This window comes from Emys orbicularis, chromosome 11 (genome assembly GCF_028017835.1).
Source record: "Emys orbicularis isolate rEmyOrb1 chromosome 11, rEmyOrb1.hap1, whole genome shotgun sequence".
NCBI classification, from domain to species: domain Eukaryota; kingdom Metazoa; phylum Chordata; order Testudines; family Emydidae; genus Emys; species Emys orbicularis.
In genome coordinates, this window is record NC_088693.1 from 75,937,589 (window position 1) to 75,963,407 (window position 25,819).

Below are 25,819 nucleotides of genomic sequence, written 5' to 3' on the forward strand. Positions count from 1 at the left end.
AATTCTCAATGTCCCCAGGGCTTGACCACCATGTCCGACCTTCCTCACCAAACTTGGAAGTCCAATGACTGGAGTCTTTTGGATCCATCTGCACTCTTCCTCTGCAGATGCCTGCAAGGACCAGCAGTGCTTAGATCAGCAAGAATGGAGAGAAGAGAGGAGGGGGATTTCAGTACTAGTTTCCTTCCATCTCTGTCCCACTGGGCAGTACAATCTCCCCTTCCAAGCTCCTGAATCCTCTCCTATCAGGGCATGTTCTGATTCAGTGTCTGACCCGCCCACCACACTGCAGTAGGATTGAGCTGCTGAGAGACACTTGGCCAAACGCTGGGTCTCAGTGACACCCCCAAATAGCCAGAGTAACTCCAATGAGGTCAGGCAAGTTCCTCGGGACTGACCCTAGCGTAACAGAGCAGAATTTTGCACAGTCTGGGGGTCACAGTTTGGTGGTCACTCTGTGGTCAGTACATGGTCACTGTCTTGGAAACAGCAGTGCTAGCTTCAGGAACAATAGCCCATTAGGGGAAAGGAATAAATAGAACGTTCTCTGAAGGGACTTGCCCTGCCTCAGCCTCTCTGCACCAATCGGTGTCTCCTCTGAGAGACGCCTTTCCTGCCTACACTCCAAGCCTCTCCCTGGGGAGGGCAAGAGGTGGCCAAGCAGGGAAGGTCTGACTTCTGTTTCTGAAATTGCAGATGTGCCATTGAGCTGTGGAAGGCCTTGGGTGAAGAACCACAGCTCACCAGGGAGGTGCTGCAGCAGCTGCTGGACAAGCTCCAGCGGAGACGCCGGGAGGAGAAGAGCGGCAATGTGTCTCTGGCTGTAAGTGAGATTTGAGATGTCACTTTGCCAACCCGCCACCGCAGGGAGGATGGTGCATCTGTGTGTGTGCGGGAGCTTCACCCCTTCTTAGCTGCAGGCCACGGCTCTGCTACACAATGAAGCCGACCTAACTTACCTCGGCATACAGCCGCCACAGCAATTCCATCCCTTGTGTGTGTCTGCACTTTGCTGCTTGTGTCGGCAGTGCACGTCCTCACCAGAAGCGCTCGTCTTGATTCTACGGTCAGGGTGGGGCATTGTGGGAAGGCTCCTGAAAGCCAGATGATGTAAGCGACATGGTGTCTACACTGACACTGCATCGACCTAACTGCATCGACCTGGACTCTCTGCCACTTGTGGAGGTGGAGTTATTGATTTGGCACCGAGGGGCAGTTCTGCCAACGGGAAGGAAATTCCATAGCCAACGGGAAGGAAATTCCTTGCATTGACCTAACTCTGTAGTGCAGACCAGGCCTTAGTGTGTCCTGGACACCTCCTAGCAAACCAAAGAGGTGTAAATGGAGCTTCCCCCAAGTAAAGTTACAGATCTGAAGTGGTTTATCTGCTGGTACCCTGGCTCAGTTGTCTTCTGCTCTAGGTGGCCCTTTAGTAAGCAGGTGCAGTTCCGGTCTCTCTTGGAAGTATCCAGGTTTCTGGCTCTGTAAACTGTGACTAGAGAGCTTCCCAGCATGGGATCATGAGATGTCCAGTACTTTTGACTGGGCCAGAAACACTGGGCCTATGAGAACGGATCTCCTCAGGATGGTTTCAGCCCATCCAGTCACGGCTGGAAAGCCAAAGCACAGGGTCTGCACCATTAAGAGAAATAATGGGGAATAACGTCATCCAGACTCTTCTGACCTTTCCATAGGGCTCCATCCTGCTTCCCTTCCAGGAATGGGTGAAGGTTCAGGAGCCTCCAAATGTCTCCTCCCCTCTCAGGAGCCAATCCTCTTTTCTAATACCCTGAGGAGGAAATGAGACATGACAAAAGGACAATAGCGAATGGCAATGGGGGCAGGTGGCAGATTGGGATAGTTGACTGAAATTCTTTCCCCCCTCCAGGCAATGAGGACCATTTACGAGGTCCTTTTCCTATGGGGATACCGAGAAGCCATCCTGGAAATGTATCCCCAGATGCTCATCCTCTGCGTCAGGCAAGTGCAGTATGTGATGGATCTGCGCTTGCCAGGGACGTACAGGGCCAGAGAGACATCCAGCCCCGAGGAGGGATCCAACTGCCTCAGCCCCCTAAGGTAATGACTGAAAGGAAAAGGAAGAACAGATTTGTTCTGCTAAACACATGTGGTCTGTTCATGGCCATCATTTGTTCGGGTGCTGTAGTTCGCCCAGGCTCAGTTCAGTGCAGGTCTCTCTTGAGGGGAAAGGGTTGAGAGACGTGTGTTCTTGTGAGTCACACTCGCTCATCTGACTCCGTCCACAGGCCAGCTGCTTTCACTGCACAGTCAGGCAGCAGTCATGTTTGTGCATCCATCCCCATGTGCCACCTGCCAAAGCGTCAGTGCTTTTATCAGGGCCTGCTGAGCAAATCTGTGGGTCTCTGTCCCAGAACGCAGACAGAGCCACACCAGCAGCACATGGGGCCAGGCACCGCAGGATGTCAGCGTCACAGGCAGACAGGAGGAAGAGGGACCAATTCAACTGGTTCTGTGGGCACAGTTAGGGGCCTCCTTCTACAGGGAAAAACAGAGCGCCAGAAAACACCTCAGGTGGTCTAAACTGACACAGCTTTGCTCACTTACACCAACTAAGGATCTGGCCCCACATGCCCGCTCGTGTCCTGTTACCTGCCACAGTAAAGAATCAAGTATTCAACCATATTGAGTGATGACACCAACCATCTTAAGAAGCTACAGTGTCACTAACTGGTTACAAACTAAATTACACTGCAGTGTAGACAGGGCCCATTGGGCAGGGAAGCACCATGATATCACACTGGACCTATCCTCCGGGAGGCTAGCTACTGCTGACCATGCTGTGTGTCCCAGGGCTTGTGCAGATTTACCATGCTTGGGGCTGATCTCGTTGCTGACACTGGGATTTTTTTGTCTTTAGCACGTCAGTGGAGGCTGTGAAGACTCTTTTTTCCATGCCCGGATACTGGAAGGAATTTGCCGGCATCCAGTTACAGCAGGGTTGGGACATGATATCCTCCCGATATTACTACTCACAGGGTGTTGGCCTGATTGCAAGGTAGGAACCCAAAGTTTCCTCTTCATTGGGTCTCTCTTGGGACTGGGATTTCCATGTGAAATATTCCTCTGTTCCAGATGCCATCTCAGCCCAGCAACTAGAGAGGAACTCTCTCTCCCCCTTGATAACCACAAGGGGCTTTCTGTTCCATGTTCCAGAGCCATGATCGAGTTTGAGAACCCTCAGCTCCCTGCAGTTTTCAGAGAGGCCGTCACCATTGTCCAGAGTGAGAAGGAGGATGAGCAGAGAAATATCGCCATGACTTTCTGCACTGAGGTGAGATTCATTAGTTGACAGGCACAAGTGGGCTTTCTGGAGAACAGCTCAGGCCAGTAAGCTCTGGGGCACATTGTCAGGAGCTCAGCAGCCTTCAGCCTGCTAGCTCCTCTCCACACATTGATGGTTGGTGGGGCATGGCAGAGAGAGGGAGGGAGAGACAGGGTGAGATCGCTCCTGGCTGGATGTGCCTAGATGGGATCATGTGACAAGAGGAGATGTTTCTCCAGTGCCCCAAGGCCATGCTTCTCTCCTCACCTTTTCCTGGGGTTCTGCTTTTCTTCTGCCCCAGGGGTCGCTCCATGCACTCAATGGGGCCTGGAGATTCCCGTTTCCCTGGGGGTTTATTTGTGACTTGTGCATTAATCTAACTTCTGGGAATGAACCAACTGAAAGAGCAGTAACTGGCTCCCTACACACCAGAGACTTTGTACGGGACTAAGTGGCCATTTGGTAAAGATGACTGTCCAGGGAACAGACCCCATAGTAAGACCTCTGCTCCTCAACCGGATGTTGATTTGGCTCTTTCCAGTTTCTCCAGAGACCTTCCATTGAGACGATACTGACAAAATCAGAGCTCCAGGCACAGCTCCTGGAATGGACCCAAGACAAAAATCCCATCATACGTAGGCTCAGTCTGCGAGGCCTTGGCAGTGTGGTGCTCCAGACAGCAAAGGTGAGAGGCGTGGATTGCCCGGGGATCGAGGAAGCCGATGTCTATCGAATAGCTCAGAAATGAGAGCGAGATCCCCACACAAGCCTTGTTGTTTAACGCATGGCACTCAAATGTTGGAGGTGCTTTACTGAGCGAATCAAAGCATGACGTGGTCCCTGCTCCCATGAGCTGACCCCTGATTGCAGATGTGATGCAATGGGGGAGGCGGGGTGAGCAAAGACAAAGGTTACAGCGAGCAGCTGGCACAGAGTGAGAGGAGAATGACTTTCTGCCCCGTTGGGGGGCTGTGCCAGCCGTGGTTTCTCATAGGTGGGAGTGGGATGGTCCAGCATGTGCTCCAGGCTGTCACCCAGGATAGTAATGAGCTGCCTTCTTCATTCCTGCAGGTGCAATTGTTACGGGCCCAGCTGCCAGCGATCATGGACACGTTCGGTGACAGGGATGGAGGGTGTGTCATGGAGGCCATGCATAAAGCTGGAGACATCATCTACCTCCTCGACGGGGAGGGGCTTGGCTCCATCTCCCAGGACATTGCAGTCAGCCTTCGCCCCTTCATTGATGACGTAACGCTTGGAACCGCAGGATAAGCCCATTCCCCCCCCCCTCCGCCTGCCTCTGATGCCCTTGTCTCTCTCTCCCCATCCCCTTGCCTCCCGCCCCTCAGCCCTGCCATGGAGCCTCCAAGGAGTGCCCCCACCATGGGTGGGGAATCTCCTGCTCAGCCACCTCCCTGTCAGAGCTCTTCTCAGCAAACCTCAGCCTCAGCGCCCTGCTCCCAGCCCCTGCTGCAGCCTGGCCTGGGGGAGAGGGGGCCTGGCACTGGGCAGATGACCAGCTGTCTGGAGAACACCAGCCCCCAAAGAGGTGGAGATTCCCAGCAGGAAAGAGGTGGGTCGGGAATGGCCCGGCTCTCAGGGGAACTGAAGAGCAAAAGAACTGCTGTGTTTTGTAGCAGCACATCCCTGCAAGGCTCCAGCAGCTGCTTCTCCCCTTCCCCAAACCAGTCTCCAGCAGCCTTCCCTCCCTCTCCCCTAATCTTCTAGGGGTCTAGGGTTCGGTGCTCTCCAGACAGAAATTGCGTCTGGGACACCATGGGGCTGCACTGCCCTGCACAGTGTCTCAGGCCCTGTTCTGCACAAGATGTCTATGGCGCTGGCCTGGTGGCCTCACTGCTCCCATGAGCCAAGTCAGTTAACACAGGGGGAACCGGAGCAGCGGGCGGATTATGACTCTGTCGTGTTACGCTCTGATACTGCCTGGCTTTAACCGGGCTTCCCCACTCCCTGTGTGTCATTGCCAGGAGAGGGGCAGTGTGCGCTCCGCTGCCATTTTACTGCTTGGCAACGTGGTGAGCAGGGTGAAGGACCCAGACAAATGCATCGTGCAGCAGGAAATGATCAACTGCTTGCTCCCGCTGCTGCTGCATCTTGAAGACCAGGATGAGAGTGTGACACTGGTAAGTGCCACGGTTGTTATTTCATTAAGAGCGAAGAGCCAGAATCCCCTGGGGCCCCCACTCCATTAATGGCCAGAGCCCCTTGCCAAAGCAGAGTCTTCTCCTCCCTGCTTCACTCCATGCTGGAGCCTAGTGCCTCATCCATCCTCACAGCACACAGCACAATTTGGAAGAAAAGCCTTCTTCTGGGAAAGAGTCCTGACCCTCTACTGCAAAGACAGGCCTCAGGCCTTTGGGCTGCTGCATCCAAAGGTTCCCAACAAGAGGCAGCAAAAGAAAAGGGAGCATAGATCTGTAAGTGCCCTTCGGTTCAGGGAGCTGATATCTGCCCACAGCCTTCTGGAAAGTGGGTGCAGCTGCCCTTCCTTCTTCCCTGGAGCTCCTGAGAGACCTTCTCCAGCAGGTCCTCGCTTCCCAACATTCACCGGACGTTGCCTTCTTTCGTTGGGCCAACTGGGATGTGGAGGGAAGCCTGATCCGTGTGCCTCTTTGGTCCGACTGTTTGGGATCCCAAAGCTGACTCACGCTCTCATACAGTTTCTTATGACTCTTTCCAGGGCCGCCCATAGAGGGGCACTGGGCCTGGGACAACCTCCCCGCCTCCGTCCACCTCCCACCCCCACTCCCCCCCTTCCCCCAAGCCCCCACCCCACCTCTTCCCGCCCCTGCTCCGCCCCCACCCCACCCCTATTCCTCCCCTCCTCCCAAGCCCCCGCCCCCTCCTCTCCCGAGCGACGCTGGTAGCCGGCGAGGTGGGATATAGCTTAGCGGGGCTGGGAGTACTGCTGCTGGCCCTGGCACGGCCCAGGTCCTGCGTCCCCCTGAAGTGCAGGGCCCCCCAAAGCACAGGGCCCTGGGCAACCGCCCCAAACCATCCAAAGACAGGACGGCTCTGGCTCTCTCCAGCCAAGTCTCAGTTCCCTCTCCTGAGCACAGTCCGGTGTAGAACAAATGACAGGAATCTCCACGAGCACGAAAAGCAGGAGAAAAGGGACAGGGAAGGTTCGATGTCCCCCAGACAATCCCTCTCTCAGTGAGAACCCTCTTGGTCTCACCTTCTCTTGCAGAGATGTAAACTGACGCTCTTCCGCTGCGCAGTGTTTCTCATGTAAGCAGTGTCAGGATGAGCTCTACCCTGACATCTGGTGGTGAATTATGGTGAGTGTGGAAAAGAACTCCAGGGGCTGATCTTGTTTGCATAGGCACACCCACTCGCCTGGCATGGAACAACAGCAACTGAAAGTGGTTACTTTGGCTGGTGTGGGATCCCCAGTTTCTCTATTATTGGGGCAGGAAGAATAAAGTTTTGTTACCCTGATTCTGTGAATCAAGGCCAGTGGAACTGTTGTATGACAGAAGGACTGAGTGAGTCCTTCACCATTACCTAAGTAGCACTTGCTTGACAAGGGGCATGGGTTACAAAACCCAGTGAATTGAGAGAGGATGGGGACAGGTATTTGTACCTGATGATATGGGCCTCCTCTGAGGGTTTGAAACACCAATTGCACCATCTCCTCTCTCCACTGTTGAATGTCAGAGCTAACTTTGATTCCATTAGGAGTCTAGTTACAGACTGCTGAGCTGAATTCACTTTGGGCCAATGGTGCACCAGCACTAGGGCTCCCCTACTATACTATGAGCTGAAATCGCTAAGAGCTGAAATCACAAAAGAGCTAAAGTTATTAAGAGCTGAGATCACTGAGTGCTGTGTTAACAAGTGGGGGAGCCTGAAGCTATATTGCTCAGCAGCTGGCAGAGCAATTCGTGGGGACGACTGGAGGAGCAGCGAGCGGCGTGGAGCCTTGTGGGGCTGGTTGGAGTGGCCCAAGGAACGGCGAGCGGAGCTGTTTGCGGGGACGGCTGGAACGGCTCACAGGTCGGTGAGCGGAGCGGAGTGGAGCGGAGCAGCTTGTAGAGCGGAGCAGTTCGTGGGATAGCAGGAAAGTGGACTGGCTCGTGGTGAAGGCTGCGGCGGAACCCCCACAGAGAAACAGACGGCTGGCCAGCCTCGGATCACGTAAGGTGCCCCTTAACACCCTGCGTGCCCCCCCTTTTTGCTCTGGGGCTGCACTGACCAGGGACAGAGACTTTGGGGGTTGTTGGACTTTTGGGACTTTGGGTGGTTGCTGGACCCAAGAGACTTTGGGGGTGTTGGACTTTGGGGACTCTGGGTGATTTTTGGGTTGTTGGATTCAAGAGACAAAGGGAAAGGACACAGCCCAATTTGCTGGGGTGGGTTTTGCTCATGGTTTGTGTTATGAATCCTCTTTGTGGTGTTTTTTCCAATCTTATGCTGATGTCGTTTACCTCATGTTATTAAACATTTTCTGCTACACTCAGACTCCGTGCTTGCGAGAGGGGAAGTATTGCCTCTTAGAGGTACCCAGGGGGGTGGTATGTAATTGTCCCAGGTCACTGGGTGGGGGCTCGAGCCGGTTTTGCATTGTGTTATTGAAACAGAATCCCTAGATACAGAACCCGGCCCTTGTTCCTGCCAACTTAGATGGGCAGAAGGGTTACACTCAGGTGGGCTCATTTGAAGAGGCTGTTCCGCAGCATGGCCTGGGATGGCTCCTCACAGCTCCTGAAGTCTGTCTGGAAGTGCTTGGTAGGTGAATTCCTTGTGCCTTGAGAGTGGTGAATGGTGACTTGAAGGAGACCTTTCTAACCCCACACCCTGAGTACCCATCTGCTTCGGTCGAGTGGCAGGACTCTATTCCAGGCTCTCTGCTGGTTCATTTCTGCATGAGTTACAATCCCTTCACATTTTTGAAATTTTTCTCCACAACTGTCAGATCTCCAAACTTGTGTCTTTTAAAATGAAAGCTGAGGTTCTGGAGAACACAATAGTAACTCCAGAGAGGTGCTGCTATGGTGTATGGGCTCATACTGGCTGTTGCTTTGCCCTGGCTGTATGCTTTGGCTTTCCTGGCCTCTTCGCTGTGGGAAGAACATGTCATTTGTATATTGTGCATTTCTTCCTTCTTTCCTCCTAGATGCAGAACAACGAGAGCCACATCCCCAAATTCCTGTTCCAGGCCTTAGAGTACCTGGAAAGCTCACAGACAACAATAAGACATTCTGCAGCCCTGTTCATTGGTAAGCAGAGCAAATTCACTTGATCTTTTTTAAATGCTTCCTTCAAAACCCTTTTCTAGACTTCTGGTGTGTGTGAGAGAGAGAGAGACAGAATTAACATGTATTCCGAGATGAAGGGAGCAATTTAGCTGTATTGACCGCACCAACTTCTCCTGCCCACAACAACTCTTTGGCTGCGCCTAGTGGAAACCTTTAGCAGTTTTCAGCGAAGGATTTGAAAAGTAATGAGATCCATTGTATGTCTAGGAAATACTATCCGCCATTACTGCGACTTGTTGTCTGAAACCGTGAATGAAGATGGCATCTCCCGCCTGTATGAAGGTAAGGAAATAGCTCTGTTTGTTTTTGCCTCTGTGGGAAGTACAGGGGTGCAGCACAGGGCCTGAACACAGGTTTGAATGTGTCCCTCTCTGGCTAAGGACAGCGTTTAAGGAAGAAGGATGGTCATGCGAGCTTTCATCGAGGTCCCACAATATGTGTACGGGAGCAGGGGATAACCATCCCTAGCTCCTAGGATAGAGGTAGCCTTAGAGCTGTGTGGGGAGACTGTCTTCAAAAAGGTCAGAAAGTCTCTAAAGGAAGGCCGGACAGAACTGAAAAGGGCTGTTGTTATTATTAAGCATGATGATGATGATGACAAATACCCTCTGTAGGGAAAGATTCATCACCTGCCCTCCCTGTAATGGAGGGATTGCAGGCCAGGGAACCATTCAGAGGTTGTTTATCAGCTCATAGGAAATCCCCTGAGTGCACATGGGAAACATCTTTCCCTGTGACCTCTTAAGGAATGAAGCCACAGGGCCACAAAGGATTTCAGTCTAAATTCCTTTGCAGATCTGTGCATAAATGTTTGATGATTTAACACCTCTGCTGTTGTCACTTTTTTGTTACATCCCAAGAACAATTGCCCCCACCTGCCTGTGTTTGTGTGTGTGGACGTGTGTGTGACCGGGTGTATGCTGGGGGAGGGGGAAGTTACACACGAATGGGGTCTCCTCTGTCCAGGGCTATTTTGGGAGTAGCAGAGTTGTTGTTTCTGTGCCCCCAGACTCTTGGGTAGCTAATAGCATGTGGCGACAGCCATCTGAAGGAGAGGTTTCCTAGGCACCAGTCACATCAGCACCATGGGGCTTTCAACCCGTTTCCTCTTTGTTTCAGCTTTTCAGGAAGTGCCTTTGACATCTGACAGGACCACAGGGTGCATCCTCAAGAGACATTACAAATGGCTGCAGAAGCTTGGAAATCTCGTGTCGGGTTCTGCATTCGACTAGGGAACCGGGACCGACACAGAAGACCTCTTTGTCCTGCTATGGTACGTACAACAGACGCTTATCAACTTTTTGGTGTCCCGAGCCTCTGTTTGCCAGAAGCTGGGAATGGGTGACAGGGGATTGATCACTACATGATTACCTGTCTGTTCATTCCCTCTGGGGCACCTGGCATTGGCCACTGTCAGAAGACAGGATACTGGGCTAGATGGACCTTTGGTCTGACCCAGTCTGGCCTTTCTTATGTTCTTATATTTGGAACCGGGACTGAACAACGAGGTGGATATTGGCAGATGACACAAAATTATGTAGGTTAGTCAGGCGTAGAGAAGACTTTGAAGCAGTTGAAAGGGATCTAATGAAGCCATGTGACTGGGCAGCACAATGGCAGATGAAAACCAGTGCTGACAAAGCCATACGCATGGAAAGCAGTGAGGTGAACGACTCCTACATATCGCTGGTGTCGGACACCAAAGCACAGTTGGTTGGGCCCAGTGGTGTGAGCAGTGGCAGTGGGGCCTAGTGGTCAGAGTGGTGGAGGTCGAGCCGAGGGGACCCAAGGGTTGGAGCCGGAGTCAGGAGTCAAGAGCAGGATTGGAACAGGCTAGGGAGTAGGGCCAGGGCTGGATTAACGATTCCCGACCAATGGGAGCGGCGGGGGGCGGAGCCTACAGACAAGACCAGCACCCGGGACAGAGGTTCCCGGTGTGGTGCTCATCACAGCAACGCGGCTCGGGGGGGCGGGAACGGCAGCGCGTGGAGCCGCCTCGCCCCCACCCCAGCCAGGCAGAGCCGGCCCGGCCGGAACGCAGCACGCAGGGGCTTTAGTGGCTGCAGCACGGACCCCCCCTTAGCCCTACTCCTTTCATGAGTGCATCATTGCCCCACTTCTGCCCCACCCCCACACACGGTTACAGGGCAGAACCCGTAGCTGAGCTCTGAAATCTCTCTGACTGTAATGAAATTACTGCAGAGTCAGGACAACCCCACCTTTGGGCTCCATGTCTGACATCTCACCCCACTGCACCGAGCCCGACATTCACAGAGCTTCTCGCATGTGATTCCCTCAGTCATCGGAGCCAGGCGGGGAGAGGAGACATTCTCCCAGACTCCCTTCAACCATTGCCAGCCCACAGGGCAGCGGAGCTTGCGGGGGCTGGGTGCTCTCTTTAAGCAATGCCAGCTCTCAGGGAAGTTGCAAATGAGCTTTAGCAAAGTGGGGGGGTTTGTGCCATGGAAAACTACCCTGCTTGAAGGTTTTGTTCTTCTGATTTGTGTTCCTGCCCTTTCTCCCTCTTACAGACATCTAGAGGCTAACAGGAGCCAACCGAGCGCACCGCTGATCACATCTCTTGTGAGACGCCAAAGCAGCTGTTGCATGGGAAGGAGGAGACAGAAGAGGCAGAGCAGGATGTGCCGGGGTGCACCAGCCACACATAACCCCATAGTCTAGGCGGAGGAAGCCAAGCCCCTCCCCAGACATGCTACAGCTGGAGCACCAGTGTGAAAGGGAGCAGCTCAGCTCTGTCTAGACAGAGCGCCGAAAATGGAGGATGCACATTGTAGGCTCCAGTCCAGAAGCAGCTGAAGCCCCTGAATGCAGAGCCCCGAGGAGCCGAGACCCAGCCGCATCCCCAGGGCCCTGCAGACGTGCAGGGGAGATCGGAGTCTGTGGGATTTTCCCACGCCGGGAGCCCAGAGACCCCCAGCCCATGGCCTAGAGACATCTCGTAGGAAGTAACCTGGGTGAACTAGCCATTGTCATGCTGAGTGACGTCAGATGTTCTGGTTGGATCCCCACTGACTCAATGGAAACACATTGGCCATGGACAAGGCCTTGGGCTAGGACCCGGTGGAGTAACCAGGGCCCGGGTCCCCCTGCCCTGGCCGCCATCCATCCTTGGGTGGCAACCCACGTCCCCAGTGTGCCATTAGACTGCACAGCCCCAAGAGGAGCGGCAGCCTCCTTGTCTCTGAACTCTCAGCCAAACAGCCCTGTGCTGAAGGGCAGCAATATTGACTCTAGTCTCTGGGCCACACAGCACTGAGGGAGAGAGCAGCCATATTGTCTGGAGCCATCGGGCCACACAGGCATGAGAGACAGGATAGCGGCACGGACTCTGGTCTCTGGACCACACAGCCCCGATGGAGAGGGCGGCTGCACGGACTCTGGTCATTGGGCCACACAGCCCGACGGAGAGGGCAGCCTCACGGACTCTGGTCGTTGGGCCCCACAGCCCCGACGGAGAGGGCGGCCGCACGGACTCTGGTCTCTGGGCCACATGGCCCCGACGGAGAGGGCAGCCTCACAGACTCTGGTCGTTGGGCCCCACAGCCCCGACGGAGAGGGCGGCCGCACGGACTCTGGTCTCTGGGCCACACGGTCCCGACGGAGAGGGCGGTCGCACGGACTCTGGTTGTTAGGCCACTCGGCCCTGAGTGGGCAGGCAGCCATTTTGACTCTGGCCATTAGGCCAAACCACCCTGAGGCTAAGGGCAGTTATTTGGTTTCAGCCATGGCACCTCGCCCCGTCACCCCTAAGGCATCGCTCATCTGTCACCATGAGACCGACCCCATGACATAAGACTTTTGGGGTCAAGATGCAAAGATGAGCGGAAGCAAGGAGTGGCATGTGACCCCTCTAAGAGCTCCTCCCACTCCTCTACCAATCTGGGGGTGTTTTATCTCCATCGCTCTGCCTCAGGAATGGATTTGAGCAATGGGGGAAAGTTCTGGGGCAGAGTGACCAATATGGAAGTGGGTCATGTGACCCCCTCCGAGAACTCCTCCCAGTTGGGGTGGGCCTCATCCCCTTAGGACCAACCAGAGAGGGGATTTCACCAAATAGGGTAACTGCCGTGGTGGGGAGACCTGCCCGCGAGAGGGGCCCATCACCCCTCCATGAAATCCCCCCACCGTCCTCTACTAATCGGTCAGGGTTTCACACACACCCTTTAGGCCATCCCAGAAGGGAAACGTACCGATCAGAATAGGTAGTGCCCGGAGGTCTAGGCAAGAAGCCGCCGATCTCTGGAGCTCCATGTTTGCGTGGCTGGCAGCATCGCCCTGGAAGTCGCAACACAACGCTGTGTGGAAGAGGCCGTCTCGTTCCAAGGGTGTCTTTTGCAGAAATCATGGCCTAGACCTTTGGGCTATACCTATTCTGATTTGTACATGTTTCCCTTCTGAGATGGCCTAAGGTGGGAGTGAAACCCTCGCCAATTGGTATAGGGTGGTGGGGAGACTTCTTAGAGGGATCACGGGATCATTTTGTGGGCCGGTCACTCCACTACAGCACTTCCTTGTTTGGTCAAATCCCCTCTTGGGGTGGTCCTACAGGGCTGACGCCCACTTCAATTGGTAGAGGACAGAGGGAGGAGTTATCAGAGGAGATATACAACCCCCTTCTGGATGGGTCACCCTGTCCCAGAACATCCCCCGATTGGTCAAATCCAGTCTCCGGGTGTGTAAAATGCTGGTTGCCCCTGCCAAATTTTAGTAAAAGAAGGGACAAAAGGCATGGACCTTTTGGGTTATCTATAAGGTGGCCATCTTGGACTTCAGAAAAAATGTTGTGACCTTTTGCCATTTGTTATATTATTTTGGGTTGGGAAGCACACTCCCACGCACGGATTGAATCCGCATAGATAGGGTCTAACATCCAGGCAGAGACGACGCAAAGAGGGATAGGGAGGGTTTTTAGTTAGGTCTATACTCGCCCGTTCCTGTGTCCAGCATAGAAGTCCATCCCTAACGTCCAATGTCAAGGGAGCAGCATCCGTCCATCGCTGTCACTGCAAGAGAAAGTAGAGAGAACATCAACATTACCACATGGGTGTAATTGTTTGTGAGAGTGGAGCATTTCCAGAGTTAAAGTTTTGTTAATCCGCCCCTTCTCTATCCTATCCTAGCCCTTTTCCCCGTAGTAAATAATGTCTTGTTTGTGTGGTTACCACTGTGTGGCCTTATTTTCTTGTGCTAAGGCAAGCTCTGATAGACGAGCTTTACAAAGGGGACCATGTGGGAAGAATTTACTGTAAGATTCCCCGCATCTTCTGAATGGGGTTTGGGTTCTGCCCTCTTTAAAGGAAGGAAAAATCCTTACAGGTGATCCTACGGGGCTGAAACCCACTGTGATTACTTAGTAATCTGTCCTACTCACCACGATGTTTGTGACCCTGTGTATCATAGGGAAGTAGCCCATGGGGCATTATGAATCTTTTGATTTAAAATGGACACCTGTGGTGTACAGATGAAGAAGGACAACTTTTCAAATCCAATGTGCACAGAGATTGTATGGACACTGAACGTATTGAGTACAATACTTTTATCTTTAATCTGTTCATTAAACAAAGACAAAGGAGCAGGGTTAGGAGGCTGGGCACTGACTTCCCCAGGATCATTCCTCTCCTAGTAATTCCCATTACAAATCTCCTGTCAAGGAAGAGCCTGAGGAAGTGTGATCAGTGGAACTACCCAGAGCACCAGAGAAATCAGGGCCCTGAGCTGAGAAACAACAAGCCCCAGCCAGTTCACGTTACTTCACTGTCCTCAGCACAGAAACCCCGGAAGCACCTGAGGATTACTTGAAAGGTTTTGAGAGGGCTGGCCCTGCAGAGTTAGAGATAAAGCCTATTACGGCTGGTAAGTCAATGACAGAGTAGACACGGGATGGAAAGATACAGGGACACAAAATTCTCTGGTTAAGTCGAGTGTGTTTCCAAAATCTGACCCGTTGCCTGACACAATGGCAGAGCTTGTGTTAAGAAGACGATCTAGGAGTTTTGTACCTTTAGCCATGGTGCACAGAGAAGATGATGGTTTACAAAGTGATTGACAAGTGGGGGCGGTGGACGACTTCCCCGCTGACATGCTTACTGGGAATTATTTTTTCATGTGGCTAAGGGTGTGGATGTGGTCACCCACAGCAGAAATGCATCTTTGTGTTGAGATCCCAGGGAGGAGGGGAAATCCCAGCAGCTAAGAGAGACAGAGAAAGTCTCGTTGACACCCCGGCAGTAGAGAGAAGCAGCGTGTCTCCAGCAGCAAAGGGAGGTGCCGAGATGAACTCCTGCAGTGCAGCGGAAGGCAGCCTGCCCAGTGCCCTCAGAGACAAAGGGGTCAAAGAGGTGCCTGTCACTGAACAAGCTGTTCCAATTGTTCACAGCCAGAGTTCTGCAGGTGAGGAAAGCATAGACCTGGCCCTAGAGAGCACCAGGGATGGTGGCTTAGAGGGGGCCCAAGGAAAGGAAAACAGGGAAAGGCCTATTGAAGAAGATGGGAAAATGTCTAGGAAAGCTTCAGTGGGAGAGAACGAAAGCCCTGACCAACCCTCTCAGCAGGTGAGTGTGCCCAGCCAGGACCCTGGGGAAGTCATGTTGTTAGCACAGGAATGTCCTCATGCTGGTCACCTGGGGATGGACGCCCCACACAGAGGGGTTGACTCAGCCTCTACCTGCCCCCAACACTCCCCCAGGCCACTAGCCTGGAACTCAGTCTCAGAGAGTGAACTGTGTAGCTGACCTTTCAGAGGAAAGCAGTCACACAGCCAACCCCTCGGGGACATGGGGTGGTGGCAGACGGGCTCTCCCTCCAGCCCCAGGGCATATGTCCTGTTTTACCCTGCTGGGCTCAGGCATATCTGATCCCCAGGGGGAGCGGGAGTTGGGATTCACAAGGACATCCATTTTGACATACTTAGGGTTACCATATTTGAACATTCAAAAAAGAGGACACTCCACGGGGGGGGGGGGGGGGGGAGACACCTTCGCTGTTGCAGCTGCTCTCCCGGATGTTTTTAGATATTTAAATACGTCCATATTTTCCCGGGAGGAATTTTTAAATTTTAAATTCCTCCCGGACGGCAATTTAAGAACCAAAAAGCCTGACATGTCCACGGACGTATGGTAACCCTACCTAAAGTTCTTTTTAAAAAGATGGGCCTGTACTAGAAATGAGCTCCGTTTCATATGTGTGGGTCCCAGCTGCTCCCTGCCCCTCTCATTGAAGCAGGTGTGCAGGGTTACTGCCCTGGGAACTGCAGGGCACCAGTGGACATGGGCCCGGCTGCAGAGAGGGGCATGGGGCAGGGCTAGCTGGTGGCAGGGGGTGCAGGGCTGGGTGGAGATGGGGTTCAGGGTTGGCTGGAGGCAGGGGGTGCGGGATTGGCTGGAGATGGCGTGCAGGGTTGGCTGGAGGCAGGGGGTGCAGGGCTGGCTGGAGATGGCGTGCAGGGTTGGCTGGAGGCAGGGGGGTGTGGGATTGGCTGGAGACGGGGGGTGCGGGGCTGGCTGCAGGCAGGGAGGGGGTGCGGAGCTGGCTGGAGACAGGGGCTGGCTGCGGGCAGGGGGTGTGGGCATAGGCGCCAACTCCGTGGGTGTTCTGGGGCTGGAGCACCCATGGGGAAAAATTGGTGCACCCACCGGCAGCTCCTCGCCCCCACCCCAGTTCACCTCCGCCTCCTCCCCTGAGTCGGCGGCTATGGGTGTGGGGCTGGCTGCGGGCAGGGGGTGCGGCAGGGGCTGGAGACAGGGGCTGGCTGCGGGCAGGGTGGCGGGTACTCATAGGGAGAGCGGCTCGGGGCAGCCGCACACGGGGCAGCCCGAGCCGAGCAGCAGAACTCAGCCCAGGCCAGCAGAGCAGCCGGGGACCCGCCGGGCAGCAGCAGCAGTGGGAGCCCCAGGGCCAGGGGAGCAGCACAGCAACAAGGCCCATGCCCAGGGCCAGGCGGCGGCCCGCACGGCTCCTGCTCCCAAAGCGCCGCGCCCCCGGCCGGGGTGGGGCCGGAAGAGAAATGACATCGCTTCCTGGCCGGCCGGAGCCCATCAAAGCGGCAGCGCCCCCTCCCACAGCGGGGGGAAGCAGGTTACACGTTTAGCCGGGGCCGGGCGAGCATCCCAGACACGCAGCTCCTGCAGGTAACTCTAGGCTTACCATGCCTCCCTATTTTCCCGGACATGTTCGGCTTTTTGGAAATTCCTCCCGGACGACGACTTGAGAACCAAAAAGCCGGACATGTCCGGGACAATACAGACGTATGGTAACCCTAGCATCACCCAAAACCCTGGTTTGGGTGATCGTTACTAAACAAAGGTTATGTAGGATATTACTGTGTAAGGCTCTTTCACTGGTAAAAGGTCCTGCAAACCTGCAGAAGCAGTATACACCCGGAGCTCTACGTATTGGGAAAGGTTGTGGGTACTTAAATTGACCAGGTTAGTTACACCCTGAACCCTACGGATTGGGTCTGGGTGACCCTGAACCCTACGGATTGGGTCCGGGTAGGTGCTTTTCGCCTGGAGCCCTACAAATTGGGAAAAGGTGGGGTGCCTAAAGTAACCAGGATACGCCTGGAGCCCTATGGATTGGGAAAAGGTGGGGTGAACTAATCTGTGCAGGTAACATCCCACGCCCAGCCACACACTTGGGGGGGGGGCTCTGCATTGATGGGTCCCTCAGAGCCAGGCTCTGCCCTGAGCCCTGGGCCCAGCAGAGGGGACCCCCGGCCGGGGAGGGGGACGGAGTTACTGGGGGGGTCCCAGCCATGGGGGAGCAGCCTTCTACCCTGCACATGGTCTGACGCTGCCCTGGTCACCGCGGTGTCGGGCGCCTGTCAGTCGAGCATTAAGTGACGTGGCCCCGTCTGTCACGGGTGGGTCGCTCTCTCTCGTCCTCTCCCTGGGGGAGGTTTGTGCCCACCGCGGAGGGTCTGGTCTGCGGCGGTTTGGGGGGTCAATGGCCGTGCTGCCCCGGGTCGATAACGGAGCAGGCCGGCCGGGGGAGGGCGCCTGGCCTTGGAGCTGGAGGTGGGGAGGTTTGGGGGGCTCTTGGCTGCTGGGGGAGCTCGTTCTGCAGCCTGGGCCCGGACCCGGAGGAAGTTCTGTCCCCTGCCCAGACGAACGTGACCCTGATTGTGGCCGGGCCAGAGGCAGGGAACCGTCACCCCAGGGTCACCCCAGAGCTGTGGGCTGTTGCAAGACACACTTCCCCTTTTCAAAGATTTTTCGGCTGCTGCTTTAGCAACTTTGGATCTAAATTTATCCCTCCCCCTTCCCATTACGGGTGCAGAAACCACAACCCCTCCACTTCTCTGTCCCATCTCTGTCTCACACCACTGTGCTAAGAATAGCATCTGCAGCGACACTATCTGAGAAGGAGGTTGGCCAGGCCCCTCCACCCACATGCTCCAGGGTGGCTGCTGGGCCCAGCCAGGTCAGGAAGGTATCTCTGCCCTGCTGCAGGAGGTGATAAGAGGAGTGGGGGGGGGGACCAGGCAGCTGCAGGAGGGGATGTGCTTTGCTGGGTGTGGCAGGGAGCTGGCTTTGCTCTGACCGCAATAGATTTGGCCTGGAGATTGCAGATAAACCATCTGATGGGAAGAAAGGGGCCGAGCGCATCACGGGCTTCCTGGGGCTGCAGCCTCCGGCGCAGTTTCTCATTCCGCTCGCACTTGGGCCTCAGACTCGGTGGAGCTCAGCACCAGGGCATTGGTGGCAGCGCTGAGGGGTCCCCACTTGCCCATCATGGCATCTGCTCTCACCATCCTCCTCCTTGGTGAGTATCGGAGACAGCCAGGGCGCATGCCCAGGATCTGAGACCAGGGCGTGTGCCCATGGGGGTGTGTGTGTGTGTGTGACACTAGAGCAGAGGTGGGAAAACTATGGACCGCGGCCACATCCGGTCCGTGGGACCAGGGCCGGCTCCAGCATTTCTGCTGCCCCAAGCAAAAAAAAAAAAAAAAAAGCCGTGATCGCGATCGGCGGCGGGGCAATTGGAAAAAAAAAAAAAAGCCGCGATCGGCCGCGGCAGTTCAGCGGCAGGTCTTTCGCTCCCAGAGGGAGCGAGGGACCTGCCGCCCCCAGGGTGTGTTTCCATGGGGGGAGGGAACTGAGACGAGGGCGTGTGTCCATGGGGGGAGGGATCTGAGACCAGGGCGTGTGCCCATGGGGGGAGGGATCTGAGGCCAGGGCGTGTGTCCATGGGGGGGATCTGAGGCCAGGGTGTGGGATCTAGTGGCTCTGGGATCTGGTCCCTAACCTGCCATCTCCTCTCCAGGCTGCTGGCTGGCCAGCATGAGTATCCATGGGGTGGGATATGGGGGAATGTTACCATTAAGGATGGTGGGGAAGGGACAGGGAACAGAGAGCCAAACCCTGAACCGTTACCCCAACCTCACACTGACCCCCTCAACCGCTGTTCCCAGGTCAAAGGGAGTCCCACATCCTGCCGTGCAGGACCCAAAATATGCCCCCCCCCCCAGACCCAGCCAGGCCTAAAAAAAGTCCCATCAAACCACTGCCTGCTCCTCTTCTACAGAGTGTGAATCTAGAGTGCCCGGACTGACTGCAAGAGAGATAATCTTGATTAGCCCTGGGAAAGCCAAGATCAGAATCCAGCCCTGCCCCCAGGGCTGACTCCAGATTGGCACTGGTGGGGGCGGGGTGGAGCCGAGATCAAAACCCAGTTCTGCTTCCTGTGTAGTCAGGGGTAGGGTTACCATATTTCCACAATCAAAAAAGAGGACACTGGGGGGGAAAGCCCCGCCCTAGCCCCGCCCCCATCCACTCCTTCCCACTTCCCACCCCCTGACTGCCCCCCTCAGAACTCCAACCCCCCCTGCTTCTTGTCCCCTGACTGCCCCGACCCTTATCCACTCGCATGGGTGGCAGGGTTGTAGAAATTTTGGTGGTGCCCAGAACCCACACCCCCACCCCTGCCTAAGGCTCTGGGAGGGGGGTTGGGTGAGGGGAGGAGGTCTGGGGTGCAGGTCCTGGGCTGGGGATTAGGGTGCAGGAGGGGTCCTGGGTGCAGGCTCCGGGCTGGGGCAGGGGGTGGGTGTGCAGGAGGGGGTGAGGGGTGCAGGCTCTGGGATGGAGTTTGGGGGTGGGAGGTGGTGCAAAGGGGGGGGGGTGCAGGCTTTGGGAGGAATTTGAGGGCAGGAGGGGGGGTGTGGGAAGGGGGAGGGGGTTTGGGAGGGAGTTTGGGGATAGGAGGGGATGCAGGGGTGAGGGCTGTGGGTCTGAGGATGAGGGGTTCATGATGCAGGAGGGGGCTTAGGGCTGGGGCAGAGGATTAGGGTGCGGGGGGATGATGGTTGGGACTGAGGATGAGGGGCTCATGATGCAGAAGGGGGCTCAGGGCTGGGGCGGAGGATTAGGGTGCGGGGGGCTGAGGGCTGGGGCTGAGGGGTTTGGGGCATTGGAGAGGCTCGGGACTAGGGTGGAAGGGCAGGGTAAGGGCAGCCTGTCTTCCCATTAGTGGATGGGGACGCTAGGACCTGGGGGCAGCAGACAGCAGTTGCCTCTGGCTCTGGCAGTACAAGCAGGCAAGGGGGGGGGCAGGGCCGGCTCTAGGTTTTTTGCTGCCCCAAGCAAAAAAAATTTTGGCTGCCCCCCCCCACTGCACCCTCCTGCCGCCCCAGCCCTGGGTCACTGGTAACTCGCTCCCAGGGCGGGTCATTCAGCAGGAATTTTGGATGTGCACAGAACACAGACAGGATTGGTTTCCATATGGTTACAGAACTGCAGTAAAGTGGAACAATTTTCAGCTTGTGTGATTGAAGGCTATCTGGATGCATATTATAAGACTGTCCTACATAAATGAGGAAAAGTTGAGGTGCCTTTATTATTCTTTTGTTCCATTCTTTGTTTCTATGGGGAATTTGCCAATGCAATATCACTGTCTTCCTTTTAAACAAATAAAACTAAAACTTAAAAAAATAATAATAATAAAAAAAAGCAACGGCTGTTGAAAATAGCAATTCCAGTCCTAATAACCACTGGGAAGCATTTCTTGCTCAATTTATTCTACTTTTTCTACAGCAAGTTACAGTGGATCAGTATATTTGATTTGGGAGAAATGAAGTAACACCTGCCCAAATTGAGCTTGAGCACTCCTGAATTTTGAGGGTGTTCAAATCTGGAAGGCAGGTGCTGGATTCGCTTTCTGAATATTAGCTAAATCTGGAAAAGAAAAGTCAATTTCTGCTTCCATGGCTCAGAAGTATAAATCCTCCTACGTGCCTGGTACTGTATCTAAAGCTGCCCAGTCTAGTAAAGCCTCCCCTCCCTTACTTTTCATTTTAAATTCTAGTGGGATCCACGTACCTGCCTTGCTAGGCTTCAGATAGAGAGGTGCACTGTCCATTTAATCCACCCAATTCTTTCTTTGGGGGAGAGCCCAGGGCTGGGGCGGCAGGAGGTGCAGGTGGGGGCCAGGGCTGGGGCAGCAGGAGATGCGGGTGGGGAGAGAGCCCAGGGCTGGGGCAGCAGGGGGTGTGGGGAGAGCCCAGGCCTGGGGCAGGAGGAGATGCGGGTGGGGGGAGAGCCCAGGGCTGGGGCAGCAGGGGGTGTGGGCGGGGGAGAGTCCAGGGCTGGGGCAACACAGGGGTGCGGGGGGAGCCCAGGGCTGGGGTGGGGGGCAGCAAAAAACCTAGAACTGGCTCTGTCCCTACCATTTACAGCAAGCTGCAGCATGAGGTTTCAGTTCCACACTCCTTCCCTTTCCTGTTAATTGCGGCCAAGGGAATGCTGGGAAATGTAGTTCTTTCCCTGCTCCAGGGCTGGCTCTATAGGCAGGGAGCTAACCAAGGAACTGGCCTTGCATCTGAAGAAGTGAGGTTCTTACCCACGAAAGCTTATGCTCCCAATACTTCTGTTAGTCTTAAAGGTGCCACAGGACCCTCTGTTGCTTTTAACCAAGGAACTACAGCTCCCAGGGCTCCCTGTTGGTTCTCAGCTCCCATGCTGGATTCTTGTGCCCCTGCAAATTTGCCGCCCCAAGCACCTGCTTGCTTTGCTGGTGCCTAGAGCCGGCCCAGTGGGGGGGGGGGGCATGGGGGGGGACGCGCGGGGAGGGGTGGCAGGTGGAGGCCGGGGACCCATCCAACACTCCCCCCCTCCCTGACTGCCCCCCCGGACTCCCCTTACCATTCTGGCTCCATGTGTTTGCAAAACACGCTGCCCAGTGGGTCGGTTTGTGTGTTACGCAGGGCTGCAGACAGAGGGAGGGGGGAGCAGGGGAGGGCTCTGGCTGCTGGAGGCCAATGGGAGCGGGTCAGTCAGCCAAGCCGCCCAATCAGCAGCCGCACCCTGCATGGGAGGGAGGGAGGGAGGCGAGGGAGAAACCCCCCCCCCCGAGACATTTTAACCTTGTTACCAGTTCCTCCCGGACGGCTATTTAGAAACTCAAAAGCCGGACATGTCCCGGGAAATACGGACGGATGGTAACCCTAGACATACTTGTGGAAAAGGACGGTATCTCTTTAAGGCAAAATTCAGCCCCTGCCTCTGTAAGGGCCAAGGGTTTGAATCCAAGGAGCCTTCAGGCTGAACATGCCTGTGTGTGAAGATGGAAATGACCCGGCTGGCTGGGGGCGGGGGTGTCTTCCCCTTGCCTGGCAGCACAAAGGAAGCAGCAGAAAGAACGCTGCTGGTGTCAGGGACACCTGGACAGAGGGAGGAGTTTCTTAACCCTCAGAGCCCACGTCACAGCCCTTCAGGAAAGGGGGCTTGAGAAGGACTCAGTCCTGGGGGTGAGGGCGTCAGGTTGACCCCAAGAGGGGAGATGGGCTTCTTGCAGATGTGCAGCCCTGGGGGTGGGGGACAGCTCCATACAGGGCTTGCCAATGTGCAGCAGCACCCTGCATCCCCCCCTCACCAGAGTCTGCGACCCCCAGAGCCGTCCCTTACCTGCTGTCCCGGTGGTGCCCCAAATTATGGTGACGTGAACATGCAGATGCTGGGGAGGAAGGTTACCTGGTTACCGCGACCAGGGCCATTCCTAGGGTGTGCGGGGCCTGGGACAACCCCCCTTCCATGCCAGGCCCCACCCCCACCTCTTCCTGCCCCTGCTCCACCACCACTGCAATCCTCCCCCAAGCTCCCACCCCTGCTCTGCCCCCCCACCTCTTCCCGCCCTGCTCCGCCCCCATCCACCCTTCCCCAAAAACTCCTTCTCCGAGCGATCCTGGGAGCCGCAGAGTGGAGCAGGCTGGGGCCGGGTCGCCCTGCTTCACATTGTTTGGTCAGACCAGCTTCCCCGGCCCACTCACTGCTGTGCGGGCTGTAAGTGTGTCCATTGCTGGACAGCAGGAATTCCTGCCCATTTCCCTTCTGGCTGGAGCAGGATTGGAGTGTGTTTGTGTTAATGACATTGCTGTAGATTGTTGTTCGTTCCCCATCTTGACAATTCAGACACTCCCTTCCCATTCAGATCTCCAGCATCTTGTTCCAATAGCAGGGGTCCGGTTTTCTCTAGGGCACTGACATGTTTCAGGGGGTTGGTGAGTGAACTCAGCCTTGCATTCCGTCCTTGATGAGGCGGGGCAAAGGTGGTCAGTTTTGTTGGGTCAGAAAGTTAGCAACCCTAGATCCAGGGGAAACAAACACCCAACGAGGCTGGCCAGGGGCAGGACATAAGCTTGGAGGGGAGGGGTGAGGGTGGCAGTGACATCACAAAGGCCTGTTGCAGGAACTCGGCCTATTGGGTAAAGGTGGTGGGGAGGGGGTGACCTCACAGAGAGACCCTGACATCAGCCGGGCAGGACAGAGGTGCAGGGCCAGGCCAGTCTCTGAGACCCCCCCGGCTTTGCTGCCGCAAGTCTCCTTCACGAGGTCTCTCCTCGAGGACTGAGAGAGAATTAGGATTCACGGATGTGAGCATGAGGAGGAACCTCTGTGGAGTTTTCTCCTTTCCTACCATTGATTGTGCCAAAAACAAACTTCTCTTTTACAAGGTAAGAGGCCCAGAGAGGTTTGGAACCTGTTCAGTCTGATCCCCTTGGTGCAGGCAGAATTCGAGGCCCAGAAAACACTGGCTTAAGGTGGCCAAATTTGATTTCCTGCCTAGGACTTTGATGCTTGGAATCCCTGGGGACATTGGGGTTTATCCTTTTTGGTTTCCCTTTTCCTCTTTCCTCCCTCCTTTCTCCTCTTCTCTTGCTTCTTTTTCCCCTTTACCCGGCTTCCCTCCCTCTACCAAGAAGGGGTGAGTGTGGGTGAGGGACGGGGGGTTGCTCTAATTGCGGGAGGTCCTCACAAAGAGGTGAGGCTGGATCTGAGAGTGAGCCCCTCTGATGGTGACCTGGGCCGTCCTTTGGGACATCTGGTGAGACTCTCAGCCTCCCGCCCCTCAGAGTCTCAGTGCTGATTGGCCGAGCAGGGGGCTATCGCCAGCGAGGAGACTCAGTTTCTTTTGGTCTCTTTTCAAATCAGGCAAATAAATCACAACCAATCCAATGTATGGGATTAATCTTGCTGCTTCTCTCCATTAATTGTCTCTTAGCAGGTCATGATTTCCTCTAATGTTCTAGGTCTTCTAAAATACTTGCTGAATAATTACTATGAACCACTGTTGGTCTCTAGCTCACTTGAGAACACTTAGCTCAGTGGTTTGAGCATTGGCTTGCTAAACCCAAGGTTGTGAGTTAAATCCTTGAGAGAGCCACTTAGGGATCTGGGGCAAAATCAGTACTTGGTCTTGTTAGTGAAGGCAGGGGGCTGAACTTGATGGCTTTCCAAGGTTCCTTCCAGTTCTAGAAGATAGGATATTCTGTTCAGTCACTGTATGAAATTCAAGATGTCACAGATAGGTTGAAAGTCAGGAGCAGTGTTTCCTCAAATGTTTTATGTCCGCGTGCGGAATGAATTTTGTGATGTGCACAAATATGGGCAATTTTGTTATGTGACACATCACCTGTATATTCCTCCACATCACAAAATTCATTCTGCACATGGACGGTGTGTGGCAGGGGTGAGGCTGAAGGGTTCGGAGTGTGGGGGGGGCTGAAGTGGGGCAGAGGTTTGGGGTGTGGGCTCTGGAGTGGGGCTGGGAATGAGGGGCTCAGGGCTAGTGCAGAGGGTTGGGGTTTAGGGGGTTGAGGGCTCTGGCTTGGGGTGTGGGCTTTGGGGTGGGGCTGGGAATGAGGGGCTCAGGGCTAGGGCAGAGGGTTGGGGTGCAGAGGCCTGAGGGCTCTGGCTGGGGGTGCGGGCTCTGGGGTGGGGCTGGGAATGAGGGGCTCAGGGCTAGAGCAGAGGGTTGGGGTGCAGGGGGGTGAGGGCTCTGGCTGGGGGTGTGGGCTCTGGGATGGGGCTGGGAATGAGGGGCTCAGGGCTGGAGCAGAGGGTTGGGGTGCAGGGGGGTGAGGGCTCTGGCTGGGGGTGTGGGCTCTGGGATGGGGCTGGGAATGAGGGGCTCAGGGCTGGAGCAGAGGGTTGGGGTGCAGGGGGGTGAGGGCTCCGGCTGGGGGTGTGGGCTCTGGGGTGGGGCTGGGAATGAGGGGCTCAGGGCTGGAGCAGAGGGTTGGGATGCAGGGGGGTGAGGGCTCTGGCTGTGGGTGTGGGCTCTGGGGTGGGGATGGGGATGAGGGGCTCAGGGCTAGGGCACAGGGTTAGAGTGCAGGGGGGAGGGCTCCGGCTGGGGGTGCGGGCTCTGGGCTGGGACTGGGAATGAGGGGTCTGGGGAGCAGGTTGCCCCACGGAGAGAGGACTCCCCCAAGCCCTCTCTCACCACAGCAGCTCAGGGCCAGGTGAGAGAACACCTGTCTCCTGGCCGCAGCAGCTCTGGTGGGGCTGGGCTGGGCTGGGGCTGGGGCTGGGGCTGGGGCTGGGGGAGGGGACAGGATTTATTTTTCCTAAGTCAAAACGGGGAAGGGAAGGAGTTATGCTTCAGTTTTTACCTTATAAACTTTGATCCTGTCTAATATATAAGACGCTATAGGAATAAGACACCATGTCACGTGGTGACATCACAAGAGCAGAGGGTGTGAGAACTGCAGCAACTGAGAGGGCAGGGGATTTATAGTCAGATTCCTTCAAATGCTGCATTTGTCAGCTGACATTTAACAGCAACGCTTAGCTAACAGAATGGAGAAAGGAATTCTCTGCTAAAGATTCAGCCTGCCCCTTTGGCCAACTCCACCCCTTCCCTGAACAGAGTGTGCTCAGAACAACACTCCCCCCGCCACACACACACACAAGCCCACAGCTGGGCGCCCAGCACAAAGCAA

The 25,819-nt window shown here is 55.4% G+C and overlaps 1 protein-coding gene across 1 annotated transcript in view; it reads left to right on the forward strand.

The window, feature by feature from the left end:
* Nucleotides 1-10,233: 10,233 nt before the first annotated feature.
* The window catches only part of LOC135885349 (zinc finger protein 250-like), a 74,796-nt gene continuing 59,210 nt past the window's right edge, over nucleotides 10,234-25,819 (forward strand). The window contains exon 1 of the mRNA XM_065413021.1: nucleotides 10,234-10,311. Within this exon, the coding sequence (XP_065269093.1) occupies nucleotides 10,234-10,311 (78 nt within the window). The remainder of the gene's footprint in view (nucleotides 10,312-25,819) is intronic.